Below are 19963 nucleotides of genomic sequence, written 5' to 3' on the forward strand. Positions count from 1 at the left end.
GTGACTTCAGACAAACTATTCACCCTGTGCCTTAGTCTCATTTGTAAAACAAAGATATTAACACATCTCATAGGATTGTTATAAAGATTAAATGAGATAATACATATGAGGATTAAGTGAGATAATATATTTAGAACAATATCTGGCATATAATTATTAATGTTAGCTATTATAAATTAATTCAGGCTTAATTAGTGTTATCCTTTCAAAGGTATTTTCATGTTAGTGCATAAAGATATGAACCTCCAATGCCAGGCCTTACAACATTCTTTTATTCAGCATTTACTGAACTTTAGTCCTACCTACTAGGCACCACTGTGAACAATAAGGAGCTGTGATGAACAAGGAAGGTAAAGCGTCCTGCTCTCATGGAACTTAAATTCTAATTAAGTTGTTAAAGTTATAAACTTAGTTTGTCTACTCAGCTATAGTTAAAATGTGAAGGGGCAAACACAGAATGCAGAAATGATGAAAAGAGATGCAAATTTAGAGAATCTATCTGGAAACTGGGAGATGGCTTCTAACAAAGAATAGCAAAAAAAAAAAAAACAGGAAAGTGCAACCTGGCATATAGTAGGAACTTAACAAACGTTTAATAAATGTGCCCATTCCTCTCTCTGGGTTTCCTTCCATGTAAAATGGCAGGGGTTATCTTGATTTCAAAACCAACGTTCATTAATGTCTACTTATTGAAGACATCATGGCACATTAGGCAGCATTCTTAAAAACAGATGGCTCTACAAGCAGGGCCTATAATTGGCTGTGGATGCTGGGCCAAAAAGACTCCACTGAGCTCAGGCTTGCATTTCAGGACTTTAAGTGAATTATTTTATTGCTACATCTAAATGAAATCAGCTATACAACCACAGAGACACTAGATAGCTTTGACAGAAATGTCACCCTTGCACCCAAATACAGGACTATACTGCTAGGGAATTAACATTTAAAATAAATATTGTAAATAGCCTGAAAGAGAAAAAAAGATGGTTCCAAAGACAGTTTCCACAATCAAGGACTCAAATTTTACTAGTTTTGAAATTAAATATGCCCCAGATGTCATGGCCTAAGTAAAATAAAGGAAAAAGGTTTTAGTTTCCTTGAGTGTTGCAATTTAGGTTTTGAAGATCAACCACCACTTGGCACTGTGGAAATTTCTATTGTTACTGCCTTAGAAGAAAGTCATCCATAGCAGAGAACCACAGAAGACTTTCACAAAACATCCATAAAGCAACATATTATTCTCATCTGTTAGTGGATCGGTTGAGTAGAGGAGTAGGGCTGGAACACAAAAAACTAAGGTGAGAGACCACCATTTCAAAACAAGAAAACTGGAGTTCCAAAAATGCCGAAGTATCTACGTCTTAATTTCTAAGAAAACAGAAAAGATGCAGGTTGATGCCACAAATCTAACAGCATACAAAGTATATGGATTAAGGTTTTTTTCAAAAATGTTAATTGTATTTCAATTGCTGAATTAGTAAAATATAATTAAACACTTTTCAAAAAGGTTTTTGTAATAGAATATAATTTCAAAAGTATCTTGGCATCTTAATTTTATATTGCATAAACTCCTATTTTCCCGTATCTTAAGAGAGTAAGTAAAGGTACTGGGTAAGAAACCTGTAAATTGATGCTTTAAAAACTATTATTTATGGAGGTAAAAAATATGTGAAAAGAAAAAGTTTTCCTAAATGTCAGCCTTACAAACCCAAACAACTGTTCCTTCCTTTGCCTTCTACCCATTCTCCATCCACAATAAATGGTACCTAACAGCACAAAAGAGGTCCAGAGAACACCAGAATCAAGGGGAGAAAAACCTGCACTCCTACAAACTCATTAACGTCGCTGGTTTGAATACTGAATTGTAAATCAAATAAGAATCTGTTCCCAACCAGTGCCTTAGCCAATGCATTGACAAATTACACGTACAATTTAAAAAGTGTTCCTCAAAATTGTTAATGTTCCATAGACAAGAAAGATATAGCCTAAGACTTCATGGCCCACCTACCCACCCACTTCGGTAAGTAGAAGTAATGGAAAATAATAGAATATGAAGAATTATCAATTACGTGGAAAAAAAGACACTACCACATTAGAACTATTATTTCAACGTAAGTCTTAGAGATTGGGGTATAAACCATATTTTACTCTTCTTTTGATCCAGCACCATGTTAAGACATACTGAAAAATGCAAAGGAACCAGGTTCCCTGCAAGACACTGAAGGGCCACCAACAGTCTCTAAATCATACTATAAATATGACTAAAATGATCAAGTATTGTTATTAACGCTAAGGATTAACTTAAATGAAGCTGAGATGAGTTAAATAATTATTATCAAAATCCTTTGCAGACATATGTGACGTCAGAACAAACAAGAGCTACAAGGAAACTTAACAACTAGCAAAAAGACAAAGTAGGAAAAAACTCAAAAAGAAATAGATATGATGTCCCCAGTCCCTAAAATGGCTCTAAGGAAAAAGTTTTGACTGTGCAATAAAGAATGCTGACCTGAAAACCATCAACTTTCTTTTCACTTAGCACAGTACATTTCCACATTGTGTCCCTACATTCATGGTCTTCATTTCCCAAAATGCAACAGGTTACCAAAAGTCCACACTGCAGCTATGGACTCTTCCTTTTGATATAAAGGGCCAAAAGGAGAAATGAAGGAAGAAAATGCATATACTAATTTAATTATGTGTTGGCCTTGATATCAATAATTTGGAATAAATGGGAGAATTCTTCAACATCAAAGAAGAAATCTAAAAATTGCGGAAGCAGGCTGCCAAAGGGCAATAAACAAAATAACAGTTTCATCGTTAGCAAGGATTCTGCACAAATAAATGCTATTTTCTGCTTACAGATTTAAACTGATACTGAATGAAAATGTGGTCAAGAGATTGTCATTCTGGTTACTGTTGTTTAAAAAACAAAATAAAGCAACCCCACCCACATTGCTGGAAAAAGGTTCTGACATACGCACTGCACTTGTTTACTCAGGCCACCTCTTAATAAGAGAAATGCTTAGCAACTTGACTAAGGTTATAGAAGTATTTTGCAATGTGTTATCAGTTTTTAAATCTTGTTTATTTACTCCCTAGTTAACAGATAGGCTATTTTACTCCAAGGTCAGGTTTGCCATAATAATAGCAACTTTCCAATTTTATTCCATCACTCAGCACTTCCTGCAATGGAATTTTAGCCATTAATTTTATCTCCTTTTCCTCTAAAAACATTAAAAGAGATTTTAAAATATTATATTGACATATGACAAATTAACTTCTTTAAATAGCTCTGTTCCCAGAAACCTGGTAGGCAAGACAGTAAATTTCACAGTGATTCAACTGTAACAGCCAAAATCTGGGTATTGCAAAATAATAGTGCCTTTCAGAGATACGAAAAAAATCCAATCTAAATTTCAACAAGGGAACAGTAGTGAATCCCTCCCATTCCTGTATTTTCAAGTTATTCACCCTTACCTTTCAATTCTTTTTTAATGCTATCAAAGATAGGTATTTCTGGGAAATGACCAAGGTCAGCAAGGTAAACTAGGACTCCTAAAATTAAATACTTCCTAGGGAGAAATAACTGTGTAATAGTGGAAGGAAGACTAGGAATTTGAAGACCCGAACTGTCTAGACCTGCTGCACTACACCCCACTCCATCTCTTAGACATTACTGATTAGATTTTTTTTGAAATGTTCAAGCTCCCCCTTTAGAAGAGATGTTCACTGAGAAACAGCATGGAACTGAACTTTACTCAAAGAACGGGAACTGTCTCGACCTACATCTAATAAGATTTAAACCTGAAGTCCTGGATGCATGCTGTCGGCAAGATCCATCCTGAAAATCAAACATTACACAAATGTCTGCAGCTTAAAGACACTAAAGGCACCTCTTAATTCATAAACACAAGTTTCAAAGGCAGCTCGGGGGCGGGGGGGAGAAGGTACAGCTTTTTTTTTTTTTTTTAAGAGAAACCCAGTGTAAAATCAAAGATTTTTAAAATTTAAAATCCAAACGTCTGGAAGTAACATCTAAGCTAAACAGCAAAGTGGTCCAGTGCTTAGGAGTCCAAACTACTTTTGAAGTAAAACAAGCCCCTCTGCCCACAGTTACTGGGCATCAAGCAGGTCCACAGTGGGCAGAGGGTTGAAACAGGACCACATCGCACACCAGAACGCCGCCACAAGACCGGAGACAGCCTAGCCCCGCGCGGATAGCCGCTCCAACAGAACTCTGGGCAAGGAATCCCCAAATCCCACCCGCCTGCTCCCTCCCTCCCTTCACCTCGGGTCTCCCCAGTTCCCCAGGGTCGGGCCCCTCCCCCATGTCACTCTCCTTCCCCACCGTTCCCCCCGTCCCCCAGCCACCCCCGCGCACCCCAGCGCCCTCGGCCCCAACTACGGCCCCTCAGTCCTGGGTCCCCCCGGCTGCCAACCCCTTCGGCCCCTCCTCTTCTAGAGGCACCCCAGTACTCCGTCTCCTCACCGGGGTTAGCAGTAGTCGCCGCCATGGCCGCAGATGCCACCGCCGCTGCACCACCCCCCCTAGTGGGAGGAGCCGCCGCCACCGAACCGGGGGGAGGGGGAGGGGAGAGCCACTCCCCAGACGCGGCGCCCTACTGCCGCCACCGCTACCGCGGAATCCAAGATGGCGGCTGCAGCAACACCACAGTCCCCAGCTTCTACGACTGAGAGACCCCGCCCATGGAGAGGCGTGGTCGCCCCAAGGCCAGCCTCCTCGGGAAAACTGACCAATGGAAACGCCAAATCGACCAGAGGCAGGGCTGGCCACAGAGCCGCCGGCGGGTCCAGTGGAGGAGGGAGGGCGAGGAAGAAGTCCAGCTGTCTCCCTAATCCCGCCTCTTGTGCGTTAGAGGTCAGTGACTGAGTGACGTCAGTGAAAAACAATTTTACTAAAAAGCGCCGTTGGGTGGTGGATTCGCCTTGCCGGCCACTGTGCAGACGATTTGTTTTGTAAATCTTTTTTAGGTGCTCTAAAGTTTAAACTTCACTTAATGATTTCTAACCCTTTCTGGTTTTTTTCTCTTTTAAGGACCTTTGTCCCTGGTGAAAAAGTTCAGTAACTAAGTTTTGAATGCTAGCTATAGACCTTTAGTGTAAGAGGATCTGGGCACTTATGGTCTGGTAAGGGAGATACTGACAGCCAAAACAGGAGGTAATATATAAAGAAGGTATTTTGATTAAGAGTGGAATAACTTACTTTGATCAATGATAGGGACATAGTGATGGGTTTTTAGTAGGGAAGTGGTAAGATGAGGATTGCACAATTTACTTTCTAACGATAGGAAGCATTGAGAACAATATCCAAACTGCTTTGTAAGTATTTACTCATTTAATCCTCACAACAACACTGTGAGGTAGATTCTATTATTTCCATTTCGCAGATAAGGAAACAGAAGCAAAGTGGTTAAGCGAGGGACACCTTGCTAGTAAGTAACGGTACAGGAGGCAAACTGAAACAGTCTGACTCTGGGAATATGTCCCACTCATACCCCTGTTTTAGCACTACAATGTACTATCTTTTCACATATCTCTCACAAATTATCTAATATAAATTTAATTCTAATTTTAACAGAAATCCCATTATGCTATTGAGCACCTTTAATTCTTGTAGATTTTATGTGTACTACAGAGATTACAGAGATCCATTTCTCTCATTTAGTTAACAGTATAGTTCATCTCAACCAAGGCATTTTAATATAATTTGTGTATTATTGTTTATATTTGTTAAAATTAAATTTTTCTTTGTTACCATTTTCTTGTGTTGTATTTCTTATTCACCAAAAAGAATAATCATTTCCTCAAAAGAAGCAGTGGTGAAAAAAGTAACAAGTAATTTAATTCAAAATTATGTAGTAAAGGTAGCTAGCTATTAAACAAGACAGCAGTGCAGATATAGAATATGAATTATTATGTGCCTTTAAATGTGGTAAGTTCATCCAAGAAGCAAAGGGAAAAAAATTTTAGTAAATAGGAAGTACAACTATGAATATCTAAAAATTAAATTTTATTGGGCTAGCATCCATTTGTCCCTTGACCACTACACACTATTAGGAAATTCTGTCCGTGACTTGGAAAGCCATCAAAGCTTTCAAGTCAATCTTGACCCAAATAAAATAACCTCACTCCCAAGAAATGTATTTTTCCAGAATAAATGTAAAGTAATGTTTTCCAGAGTGAAACAGATGAATCTGTGGATTAAAAAAGATCAAGTTATGTTCCTCATTTTTAAAAAAAATGGTAAAAGTCACTTTGTTTCAGAGATACTTCTGGAACTAGCTATAAAGTTAATAACAAATGTTTCACTTGGAGAAAATATAACAAGCTATAGGCAAAAATCCTTAATCAAAAATGTCCATTGCCAGATGAATGGATAAAGAAGATGTGGTGTGTGTGTGTGTATATAATGGGATATATCTATATATCTATATCTATATAGATATAGATATAGATATATAGATATAGATATATAGATATAGATATATAGATATATATATAAAATGGAATATTACCCAGCCATAAAAAAGAACAAAATACTGCCGTTTGCAGCAACATGGATGGACCTAAAGATTATCATATCATGTGAAGTAAGCCAGAGAAAGACAAGTATTGTATGATATCACTTACATGTGGAATATAAAAAACTACAAATTTTATTTACAAATCAGAAATAGAATCATAGACATAGAAAACAAACTATGGTTACCAAAGAGGAAGGGAGGGGGGCAGGGATAAATTAGGAGTTTGGGATTAACAGATACACATGACTATACATAAAATAGATAAACGGGGGCCTACTGTATCACACAGTTAACTATATTCAATTTCTTATAATAAGCTATAGTGGAAAAAAATCTGAAAAAAAGTATATATATAACTGAATCATTTTGCTGTACACCTGAAACTAACACTGTAAATCAACTATACTTCAATAAAAAATAAAACTTAAAAAAGTCCCTAATCAAATATCATACAGAATCATGGTATGCAACCTGAAACGACAACATCAGCCCTGCACTTGCTAACAGATGTTCATCTTACAAGTGGACACAACTGATGTACACAATATAAATCATTTCACAGAATATATGCAGTACACAAGGGAAAAGGCCCCAAAGCTTCCTACATGACTTACAATTAAAAGTTCAAAAGTTCAGAAGACATTGTCATCTAGAAAATTTTTCATTTAAAACATTATTTTGTGAGGTATCAGAAAATCTGAAAAAGGTAGCCTGTGATCAAAACTGTTGGACTTGTAGCTTTGGGTGTACAGGGTATTATTCCTACAGTAAACAAACAATCCACTTTCTGTTTTATTCAGAAAACAGTAGTCAAACAATTTCTCCTGATTCTGATTCATAGAACAAATTAGTACAAAGTCTAAATATAGTAAAATAGCAGCCAGTAAGCAAAACCTTTGAGAGGAAACAGGCAAATGTTATCGGACTGCTTTTTCCACAATGAAGCATGGAGGCCAGTAATCGGGAAGGTGCTCTCACAAGTTTCTAAATAAGGGCTGGAGTAAAAATCCCTTCTTTACTATTCAGATAATAATAAAAAACTATTTTTATCTTTCTGAGTAGGCTTGTTCAAATGGTTTATCTGAGCAATATTTTTATTGTTTCTATTAACTTGAACTTCTTACTTCAAATTGTAAATGCCATGATTTTTAATGTTAAGAACAAAGTATCAGGATTTTGTAAAAAAAACCAGACTGTTACATAAATGACTTAACTGCCAAGAATTTATTTCCCAATGCGTGATAATTCTCTTTCTTCATCAGAGAAAAAAAATGGATGACACATCACTAAACATATTTTAAACCACATCCAAATCTTGCAGCTGAATGGAAAAAATGCTTTCCAGAGCTAAATGCAACCCATGCAATTGACTACAACTCCTGCTCTCTCCCAAGTTGAAGCATTCAACTTTTGAGGTTGCCATATGCTCTTCTACTTAGGATCTGACTCTACCGAAAGCAGTCTTCAATTAGATGTGCCCCATGATCCTAGATCTGTATTAGATCCAACTGTTCAGCTTATATTTTCAGTTTATATTTCGGTGATATTAAACAGTTACCATTACCACTATTAATTTTTAAACTGTCACAGGTTTTTTTGGTTACCTTAATTATTATGGTAAGTCAGTTTTTTTAATCGCTTAAAATGGTGGTCTGCAGATTTATCCATCTTATGTAGGCTCTCCAGATAGAATTGCCAGATTTAGCAAACAAAAATGCAAATTGTCCAGTTTGAATTTCAGATAAACAACAAATAATATTTTAGTATAAGTATTCTCTCAATATTGCGTGTGACATTTATACTAAAAAATTGTTCATCTTTTTATCTGGAAGCCCTACTCTTGGAAGTTAAAATTTTAAGGAACACTGATCCAGGTTATTTTGGGGAGGAGAGACTAGAAGCAGAAGATCCACTTAGGTAAACAACTGCTGCAGAAATCTAGGGGAGAAATTACAAGGACTTGACAGAGAGCAATGAAACTCAAAAGAATATGATTGCCATGAATACTGTTGTGACAGAACAATCAACAAGGCTTACCATGTAATTGTATATGGAATGAAAGGAAGCTGTGATGTCAAAGAAGGCTTCTGGATGATATCAATAACAGAGACGGATGCTAACAGAAAGTTCAGATTTGCTCAGTTGAAGTTCAGTTGTTGGACTGGTTGGTGGGACAGCCGGGTGAAAATGCTTATTAAGCATATGGAACCACAGGGCATATGCCCAAAAGTAAGGAAGGGACCTAGACCTAAAGTTGTGCATCAACTGCAAGAAACTTGTGGTCGGAGGAATAACAGCACCAAAACTAACAAGGATAAGAAAAAGGACACAAAGAATACCTCAAGAAATACCTGTTTCAGATTATGGAAGAAGGAAGAGGCAGCCTGGAAAGAGCAGGACAATGGAAGCCAAAAGAGCTTCAAGATAAAAGAGTTTGGGCAACAGCATCACATGTTCAGAGATGAGATGAACAAATCTAAGGAGAGTAGAGAGAGTAAAAACCACAGTTCATATGAGTAAGAAATGAATAGAAAGTGAGTAAATAGCACACATCACTTTCTCAAGAAATGTGAAGAGAAAGTAATTGAGTGGTAGCTGGGGTGAGGGATTGGGTAGGGGTAGGAATAGAAAAATTTGTCAGTAGACTGAACTTGTGGAAAGGGGCAAATTAAAAATGCAATAAAATGTATGTGCTCAGGAAAACAAGCAAGACGGACGCTAGCAGGGACAAGGACATAGGTTAGGGCTGTGTGTGGAAGCGTTACTCTCAGAAAAACCAAGACAGCCTTTTACTGACAATGTGCAGACATTTTGAACTAGAAAGAGAAGCTGACAACTCATGCACAATGGCTTCAATTCTCAAAGAGAAATAATAGCTGAAACTTCTACTGAGAATAAGAGGTAGAAATGGTGCTGAATGTAGCTGTACAACTGTAGGCAATTGGTTGGGAAGTGTTATGACTAAAAAGGTATGAATACAAATATTGTCAAATGCTCTGAGGGCCCAAAGTGAGAAGGCATGAATTTTCATCAAACTACAGAGCATTGTTAGTACTTTCTCTGCCAGTACTCAGAAGCCTGAAGAAAGAAGGTAAACAGAGCAGTTTATTCAGAACTGGAGAAGTGATTGACAAATTAGATCAGTATCTTGGGGATGGAAGATTCTAGAGTGGCAGAAGCACAATTTAAGAGTGTGTAGAAGGGGATGAGACTGGTCAAAGAAATAAGAGAAGCCAGAAAGAGGTTATTGGGCTGAAAAAGGAGGTTGAATTCTGGAAGCTGATGTTGATAAAGAGCAGACTCAAAAGTGAGAGAGTGGGAGTGGCGGAGACTGGAAATTGGGAACAACACAAATCACAGTTGTAAGTAAAAATATATTTTAATATATATATGCATATATATATTCTTCAAATCAATAATTAAAGATGAGTAGGCCAATCAAAAGAAGGGAAAGGACAGGTATAGTAGGAAATTTACAAAAGATGCACAAACAGTAGAAGTTCAACTACCATAGTATTTAGGGAAAAGCAAGTTTTTAAAAAAAAGTAAGATATTATTTTTTGCTTATTAGCTGGATGAGTATTTCAGAGATTGAAAGTAACCTGTATTGGTGACACTGTTAAAAAACTGGAATAAGGCATAAGCTGCTATAACCTTTTTAGTGTGTAATTTGCAATACCTATTAAAATTCTAAATGTTCATATCCTGCAACCCAGTGTTTATATTTCTAGTATTTTGAGGAATTTATCCCACAAAACATTTCCACAAGTGACCAGAGAAATATGTCCAAGGGTATCCATTGCAATGTTAGTATAATAATAAGAAATTTGAAACAATCCAAATATCTACTAATAGAGAAAATGGACCATGGGATATGTATGTAATGGAATACCTGAGTCTTCAGCAACCATTAAAAAGAATGACGTTTATCTATATGTGTTGAAATGGAAAGATATCCAAGATACACTGTTAAATGAAAAAGCTAAGTATTCTTTTGTAAATAATAATGAACTATGGTAAATATAGAAATTAAAGTCCTGGTGAAATCTACCAATCTATTAACAGTGTATCTCTGGAGAATGGAATTAATAGGAGATTGCTGTCTTTTGGTATGCATATCTGTAGTGTTTGTATGTGATATGACTTTATATTACATTTAGAATTATAAAAAAAAATAGAAAGCTGTCACAATTTTGTTTTAAGGTCCATCACTGAATAAATGGTAGCTATTGCAATGAGCCCCAAAGTCTGGTTTTGTTTCAGGCTTTAGTTTTTCCTACCCTTGAAAGAAAGAGCTACTACCCTTACCTTCCCTCAACTCTTTCACATAATTTGAGATGGTATGGTCAAGGGCAAGAGAAATTTGGAAACTAAAAATATTTTTTAATTGCTATAATTAGTATTACTCAGGAAAATAAAAGTTCGAGGACTGGGACCATAACTCATTCTCCATCCTGTCCCCAGCATCTAATACAGTGACTGACACATAGTAGGCACTCAATAAATATTTTTATGAAATAAAGAACATTGTTCAGGAGAGTTCCTTATTTAAGGTGTGATAATACTTTGAATTTTTATCTACTGGAAAAAAAAGAAATTTTGAATTGCTAATATACACATGCTACAATATAAGCAACCAATTCTCACCCTGAAGCCCTGGAGTGTGTCCCTCCAGAAATATTCTGTATAGTTATAAGCATACATACATACATACACACACGTCCTATAGAAGTTTTTCCATGAACCAAATAAAATCTTAGAGGAAATAGTCAATTTGGCATTTGAGGTATGTGTATGTATATAATAACTAATGCTAAGTGAAATAGCTTTGACTTTTCCGATCCAGATGTTCTAAGTAAATTATTTTCGAGGAAAAGGGAAGATTGTAAAGCTTCACTGATCTTGTTGACAAGTAGTTCTCAAATTCGAGCATGCATCATAGTCATCTGGAAGGCTGGTTAAAACCAGGTGCCCATACCTCCAGTGTTCCTGATTCGTTAAGGCTGAAATGACGGTTCCAGAATTTGCATTTCTAACAATCTCTTGGTGATGCTGCTAGTGCAGAGAATCATTGCACAGACCAAAAAAAGCTGGCTACTGACCCATGTCCTACCACCCATGTGATCCTACTTAGAAGGTATTACTTGAGCTATTAACCTTGGCTGCCCCAGCCCTGGCAGAGTTGTGGAAATATACTTCTACTGATCTAGGCTCCAATTTAATCTAGCGGGATCATTTTCTCACTCACTATGGGAGTGTCTGAAATTTGATCCTGTTTTAGTTGAACTATTCATGAAGGTTCTGAGTTCAGTGCGGCAGTGGGGAAGGGAGAGAGTCACCAACCATGTTCCTTTTGTAAGAAGGGGCTGATGAAAAGAAGAGAGGCTGCCAAGAGAGATGTGCTTAAGTAGGAGCCCTGCCTACAGCCAGCCTTGGGTATCACTCTCAGAAGGTAAATAACTACCCATATTGCCTTCCTGATGAAGTTTTTATGGAAATAATTCCAACAATTCTTCTGAGTTTAATAACACCTTTCTATGAGCTTTGGGAACACTAGGGAAATGACTGAGGGAAGTGAACAGCTTTTTTCTTAGAGCTTTTTTTTTTTTGAAAAATGAAATTTTTATCTGAAAGGGGATGTCTTGGGCATATTGTTTTGAGGCAAACTTGGGGGACCTCTGTTTGTCCTATTAGCTAGAGGGCTGTCTTTGATTTTAGGGATTATAGTAAGAAAGCTTCATGATTGTATTTCTTCACCATCACTTCTCCCTTCAGACAAAATTTACGGCAGGAAAAAAGCTGAGTCTTTTTAAGTTTGGGGGGTTTCTTGGTAAGGAAATATAGGGCACTACAGGTGGGAAAATTAAGTGACTTGGGAAGAGAACACAAGGAAAGGAAAAGGGGATTGATCTTTCTGGGAAGTGGTAAGTAAGAGAGGAACTGACATTGCTGCAGATTTGTAAATAACTGCTTGTTCTGTTTCCTACTTTAGCAGGACCACATTTTACATAAACCAATAGATTCATGCCCTACCTCCTTTTCCCTACTCTGGTCCTGAGCAGTGCTACTACTGATCTCAAACAAAACAGGAATGTTAAGAGCCACTAAAAAAAATTCTAGGGCAGGTCTCTTCTTTGGGAAACAGATCTTGAATTTACCATTTTATCTGTCATTGTATCTGTCAAGAAGAGCTATTTTATCTAAGAGGTTTCAGAATGGAAACTGAATATCCATATCTCCAATAACTTGTTGTGATTTTTTTCCCATTCTGTATCAAAAACCTTGTGCTCTTTTTCTTAAAGAGACGCCTCCAACGTGTATAAACTTCCGGCTCTATAAAAGCTGGATCGTATCCTTGCATATGAAAATAAGAGCCAAGAACATACATGTTATACTTAGAAGCAAAATACCATCATCCTTTCTCTTTTCTCGCTTCGATAAGAATGTATTTTTAACGGAGAAAGAGGAAAAGATACCAGCCTAACAGGAGCAGAATTAGCTTTTAGGAATTTAGCAGCTATGAGTGAGAAGGTTGAATAAGTAAATTATAGACCTTCGATTAAAAGTTCAGGGATTCAAATTTAATTAGAGAAGGAGAAGGAGAATCAAAGACAACTTGATGTTTTCCAGTTTCCAGATAGTGAAGGTTTTCCATTCCTCTGTAGCACACGAGGCTGTTTGTAAACCCCCCTCCCTGAAATTCCCTCATCTCTTCTAGTTTTCCTACTTGTAACCAAATTCAAGCCCCAGAGTTGTCTTTATCACTTCCTCTCACATGTTCATTTAATTTCTAAAACATTTCAAATCCTCCTTCACAATCTCACATCCATTCCTTCCTGTTTGTTACTCACACTGTCATCCCAGTTTATAACTTTGTTACCTCTTGTTGAGACTGCTACAACTCCTCCTCATTGTTTTTCCACCCTGGGGTGTCTTTTATTTCTTGTCCCCAATTCCCTTTACATACGGTTGCTAGTTATCTTCCCAAAGTATGGCTTTGATTATTTACCTTCCTTCATTCAACAAGCATGAAATGTATGTGCACAAGGTGCCAGGCACTGTTATATACATAAATTCATTTATGTAGGTGTACTAGACACCTACCATGTGCCAGCCTTGCCCTAGGCACTGAAGCTATGCCATGAGGGGGACAGACACAGACCTAACGCATAGAGCTTACATTCCAGGTAGAGTCAGTGGGCTACACAGTAAGATATGGCCCCTGCTCTCAAGGCATTTATCTGCTCAAAATCCTTCCATTGTTCCCTTATGCCTGGAAGAATAAAATTCAAATTCTTTACCTTGACTTTCAAGGCTCATTATAGTCTTATCTCAAGCAATAAAAGTATAGTATCTTTTTTTTTTTAAATTGCTCCCACATTCTTGCAAATCGCTCTAAGGATACTGGCAAGCTTTTTTAACATCTCTACTGAAAATTATGTGATCAAATTATTTTTCTTTACTAGTGATAATTTATAGAAGAAAGTTCTTTTTTTTTCTTTGTGGGGGGATGTAATTTATTTTATTTATTTATTTATTTTTAGAGGACTTACTGGGGATCCAACCTTGTGCACTCTACCACTTGAGCTATACCTTCCCCCCAGAAGTATCTTGATGAATAATCTTGAGTTTGCGTGGGTCTTGTATTCTGTATTCAGCATCATATCACTGTATTCAGCACCACAGATCCAGAAAGTGACATCTAAGGTACATACAAATGGGTAAAAGACAGTGGCACAGTATTAAAACTGCAATGAAATTGCTTTTCTAATTACAATTCAGTTATCAGCAAATACATATTGAATACCTAGTATGTGCTAGGATATACTTCCCATTCAATTACAAAAATTCAAGAGAAGAGCATTGGCCCAGCTCAGGTGCCTACCCTACATCATTGAACTGTGGCAGCCAGCATGGTGGGGCCATGTCAGAACATGGTAGCTCCCACAATAGCCATATAGATGCGCTGAAGGAGAAGGGTGGGGCAGACGGTTTCAGATGGGCCCACTACCTTCTGTGTTGGCACTTATCACTTTATACCTGTGTCATAGTTGTATAGATATGTCTTATCTCCCATATTGGACTATAAGCTTCCGAAAGAAAGAATTAGGAGTTTGGGATTAATAGATAACACATTACTATATGTGAAGTGGATAAGCAGTAGGGACCTACTGTATAGCACAGGAAACTACATTCAGTTTCTTGTAACGAGCTATAATAGAAAAGAATCTGGAAAAAATATATATATATATGTGTGTAACTGAATCACTTTGCTGTACAACTGAAACTAACACTGTAAATTGACTACACTTCAATAAAAAATAAGAACTAAAAAAAAAATTGTCCATTCTTTTTCTGTGATCAACAATGCCCATTCTGCTATACAAGTTTCCCTAAATATGTGATTTCTTCTGGGCTTGCTAATCTGCTCAAATTGTCTATTATATATGCCTGCACATATACCCCACTGTCAAAAACACTACAGCTCTGTAATAAACTGTCTTAACTGATATGGGAATTCTCCCCACTCTATTCTTTTTTTTTGTTTTGTTTTGTTTTGAGAATGTCTTTTTAATTCTTGGGCCTGTGAGCTCCCATATACACTTAAGAAAATCTATTTGTCAGTATTCTTAAAAAACTCTAATGGGATTTTGGTGGAGTTGCATTGCATCTGAAGGTTAATTTGGGGAGAATTAACAACTTTACCATGTTCAATTCATAAATATGGCATATCTTTCCATTTACTTAGGTGTTCTTTACTAACTTTCAGTAAAGTTTGATAATTTTTTCCAAACAGGTCCTGCTCAACTTTCATTAGATTTATTTTTTATGCTATTATAAATGTCTTCTTAAATTACATTTTTTTATTGTTTGATGCTAGAATTTTAAAATGCAATTGACTTGTGTACCTTATCCAGACACTTCGCTAAACTTCTTATTTCTCATATTTTTTGTAGACTCTTCTGTAGGCAATATCTGTGAATGATAAACTTTTTGTTCTTTTTAAATCCTTATGCCTTTTTTCTTTTTTTCTTTGTTTATCTAATTTTACTGCACTGGCTAGAACGTCCAGAATGATGTTGAATGAAAGTGAAGCTGGTAAACATCTTTGTCTTGTTCCGGATTTTAAAAGGAAAATCTTTATAACTTTTGACCATTAAGTAGGATGTTTGCTATACATTTTTTGTTGATACCCTTTTTCAGTTAAAGGTGTTCCCTTCCACCCTTATTTTGCTAAGAATATTAATAAGAGTGTTTTATATTAGTATTGAATTTTAGGTGAGTCTCTTATAAACAGCATATAGCTGGATTGGGGCCAAGACCAAAAAATAGATGTTTGTCACTTTTTGTCTCCTCAACCCAAAAACCTTTCTATTTGAGGGAAGTCTTCCTTTATGTGAGTCTGTGAGAGACAGAACCTCATTTTCACTACAGAGCCTAGAGAAACCAAGTATCCCCTCTTCCACCCCACGGTGGCTAAGGTGCTGGTGTGTGACTCCCCTCTGACCAGCTGGATGCTCCAGCCAGGACTAGAATATTGAGTGACACAAAGACGACACGATTTATAATTCAGGCATGGCAGAGGCAGCAGTATCCAATGATGGTAGCAGTAGTGTTCTGCAAGAGCAGTGTCCGGTGGTGGTGCAGTCCAGTGCTGACAGTGCCCAGCCAGACTTTTCCGGTGCTGACTTTGGCTGTGGTTCCCAATGCCTGGTCTCTTTGGATTTCTGCTTGTTTTATAAGACCAGTTCTCCTGCTTGATTCTGGTAGCTACCTGATGTCTTTGTAATAAATACCCTTCTGCTTAAGTAAAAGAAACTCCATTTCTATTGCTTGCAAACAAGAATCCTGACTAACATAAAGGTATTCTTTCTTCTTCTGGAGCTGGGGAGGAGGAGATAATATGAAGGGGGAATATGTGAGGTCTGGATTTGCTGGAGCCATTCTTTCTACCATAGGAAAGCCAGCTTGTGTGAAAAATCAACATACAAGAAAGGTGGATGTATAAAGGCAGAATCCTGATAATGCCTTGAATCTCTGAATCCAACCATAATTAAAGTTAGCCTTACACTGGACTTCAGCCTCATAAGTCAATAAATTTCATGTATTGTTTAATCTCACTTAAGTGGACTTTTCTGTCACTTGCAGCCAAACACATCCTACCTGATACCGTTCTATTCTGCCTTTGAAAAGGAATCTCTCACTTGATTCTGCAATAGGCTTTTAGCTGCTATTCTACTTCTTTCCTTCCTAGTTGAACTCATAAATGATTTAAAGTCCTAGTGTCTTCATTTCTTCACTGTCTTTCCCTGCTTAATCCACTAAAGTCTGGATTTCCTTCTTTACCATTCTGCTGACACTATTTTCTTTTAGATCAACAACGGTCTTCTCCTTTCTTAATTCAATGCCACATTCATTCACTCAACAAACAATTTTACATGCACACTTTAGCAAAGTATATTGCTACATTCATTCATTGAACAGATATTTATTGAACATCTAATATATTCCAGACTTTTAAGATAAAAAACAAATTATATAGGGTTCTTACTCTCATGTAGGATTACTATTTTATTAGAGAAGATAGACACTAAAGTAATTATAATAAACTGTAGTGACAATTACCAGATTATCTCCCTGGGAAATTAACATTTAAACAATGCCTGGAAGTTGAATATAGAAGGAGGGGAATAATACAGAGAGAATGTTAATAGAAAAGACCTGGAGGCAAAGGAGGATCATGCAAAACCCATGTGAGAAGTCCAGCCTTGCTAGGTCAAATAGTACAAGGGAGAGAGTGGCAAGAAACAAATCATGGACAGCCTTCAACCCCATTAAGAAGTCTGACAACATTGGGAAGCTTCTGAATGATTTTAATCAGAAGACTGGTCAATCTACGTTTATTAAAGATTGCTTTGTGGTTTGGAGGAGAATAAGAGTGTTTTCAGGAAATCAGAGAGTATTTCCAGGAGTCTAGCATTTGATGGCCTAGAGCACAGTGGTGGCCATAGGGATAAAGAAAAGGGAACTGATTTGAGAAATATTTTGGAAGTAGACCCCAAGGGATATTAACAGATACAGAGAGCGAGAAACCACTGAAATGTGGAACACAAAAATACTCGTGATCCTGCTCTGAAAGAGCACTGTAGAAAGGATAAAGCACATGAATCATATGATACATGTGTGAATGAGATTTATATCTTAAAGATAGTACAGATAGCCACTAATTTTTCCACATTTTCCAGCCGTTAGGGAGTGCCCCAGACTGGTTTGTATCTCATCCTAAGTCTTAGGACAACTTCCTTACATTTCTCTGCCGAGGAACAACTCTGCCCATTATGAACACAATTCTTGATATTGTTTCACAGAGCAATTTTGCTCCTTGCCATCCCAACTAATCTTTTATAAAACAATATTTTAGCTTTCTCTATGTGTAACCAAAAGACCCACTGAACCATTTTTCAAAACAAATCTATTGGCATTTTTTTCTTTCCCGGCTTGGATCAGGTTCAGGGCTCTTTCTTTCGTGATGTGCTTTTCATGGGCTCCTCAGAAATTCCCTCACTAGAGTTATCTAACTGCAGATCCCTCCAGATCAATGTTTCTCCTCTGGCTGGTCTTTACAATGCTGAATCCAAGTTCACCTCCAGCCATTTTCTGTTAAGGTAACTTCATTCTAGCAGGAAGCCCTCTTGGACTAGATTCTCTTTTATGTGACCCCCCGCTCCCCCCTCCAACAGAAGTCTTGTCCCTATCTGGGGTCCATACTGGGTCCTTAAAAAAAAAAATCCCCCTTGAGCAATTCAGTCTCAACTCTGCCTTCTTCTCTGTTGCCACAGGCTGCTTCATCCAAACTCTTTTCTTTCTTTCTTTCTTTCTTTCTTTCTTTCTTTCTTTCTTTCTTTCTTTCTTTCTTTCTTTCTTTCTTTCTTTCTTTCTTTCTTTCTTTCTTTCTTTCTTTTCTTTCTTTCTTCCTTTCTTCCTTTCTTCCTTTCTTCCTTTCAAATTTTATTTTCTTACAGTAAGGACATTTAACATGAGATCTACTTTCTTAACAAATCTTTAAGTGTACAATACATGACCACTGACTATACATACAAGGTCATACAGCAGGTCTCTAGAGCTTAATCACCTGGGTTCACTGACATTTTATTCCTGTTGATTAGTAACTCCGCATGACTAACGACGTTGAGCACATTTTCATGTGCTGACTAGCCATTTGTGTATCTTCCTTAAAGACATGTCTATTCAGATCCTTTGCCCAGTTTTTAATTGGGTTGTCTAATTATTATTTAATTGTAAGAATATTTAGGTACTCTAGATACAAGTCCCTTATCAGATATAAGATTTGTGAACATTTTCTCCCATTCTGTGAGTTTTTCACTTTCTTGATAGTGTCCTTTGAAGCGAAAAAAAAAGTTTTAAATTTTGATTAAGTCCAATTTATCTAGTTTTTCTTTTGTTGCCTGTGCTTTTGATGTCATATCTAAAAATCCTCTGCCAAAGCCAAAGTTATGAAGGTTTACTCCTTTGTGTTCTTCTAAGAGTTTTAGAATTTTAGCTGTTACATTTAGGTCTTTGATCTAGTTTGAGTTAATATTTATATACGGTGTGAAGTAAGGGTCCAACTTCATTCTTTTGCATATAGCTATCCAGTTGTTTCCTTTACTCGTTGAATGGTGTGGGCACTCTTCTCAAAAATCAGTTGACAATAGATAAATGAGTTTATTTCTGTACCTTCAACTCTATTCCATTGATCTATATGTTTATCCTCATGCCAATACCACACTGTCTTAATTACTGTAGCTTTATGGTGAGTTTTGAAATTTAGAAGAGGGAGTCTGCTGACTTTGTTCTTTTCGGTATTGTTTTGGTGGATTAAGTTTTAATAACTGAAATTGATAACTTCTGGGACATACCTGATTTTTCATTAAGAGATGAGACTGACGGCACAAACATAGTGATTAGAAAAAGTAAAACAATTTTATGTTCATACCTAGTAAGTTAAGACTCCACAATAAATTAGTTACAGTAAGTACTCTTAGAATTTGAAAAAATATTAAAGAACAATTTGGATGTAAAACAGAATTGGGGAGTTCAAGATAAGTTTACCTGGATCTTAGAGAGCAAGAAAGCCACAGTTGATTTCTGAGTTATACACATTTGCTAACATTTTGCCTTGGAGTATTTCTCCAGCTTTTACATGTGTGTATACATTTTAAGTCACCTGATGTTATCAGTTTCATAAATGCCTCTTAAATCTTGCTAATTTTTTTTTGAAAACTCTCTTTGGCTTCCACATATCATTATTAAGAAAACACATACACACACATACAAACCAATAAACTTGTTTTATATCCTCTTTTGTCTAGGAATATGACAGATCTGAAGATATACCTGAGAAAGTAGCTACA

At 36.8% G+C, this 19963-nt stretch overlaps 1 protein-coding gene across 6 annotated transcripts in view; it reads right to left on the reverse strand.

Annotated features, from left to right (window-relative positions):
• Positions 1-4662, reverse strand: part of ARNT (aryl hydrocarbon receptor nuclear translocator) — a 50692-nt gene extending 46030 nt beyond the window's left edge. For 3 of the 6 annotated variants that reach the window (XR_010377446.1, XR_010377445.1, XM_010996742.3), the window contains exon 1: positions 4493-4662. Coding sequence is in view for 4 of the 6 variants with exons in the window: in XM_010996742.3 (XP_010995044.1) it covers positions 4493-4517 (25 nt within the window). In the remaining 2 variants the exon portion in view is untranslated. The remainder of the gene's footprint in view (positions 1-4492) is intronic. The other 3 variants (XM_031436489.2, XM_010996741.3, XM_010996740.3) reach the window with 2 other exon arrangements.
• Between the last annotated feature and the right edge of the window lie 15301 nt (positions 4663-19963).

The sequence above is a fragment of the Camelus dromedarius genome, chromosome 23, assembly GCF_036321535.1.
Source record: "Camelus dromedarius isolate mCamDro1 chromosome 23, mCamDro1.pat, whole genome shotgun sequence".
NCBI lineage: Eukaryota > Metazoa > Chordata > Mammalia > Artiodactyla > Camelidae > Camelus > Camelus dromedarius.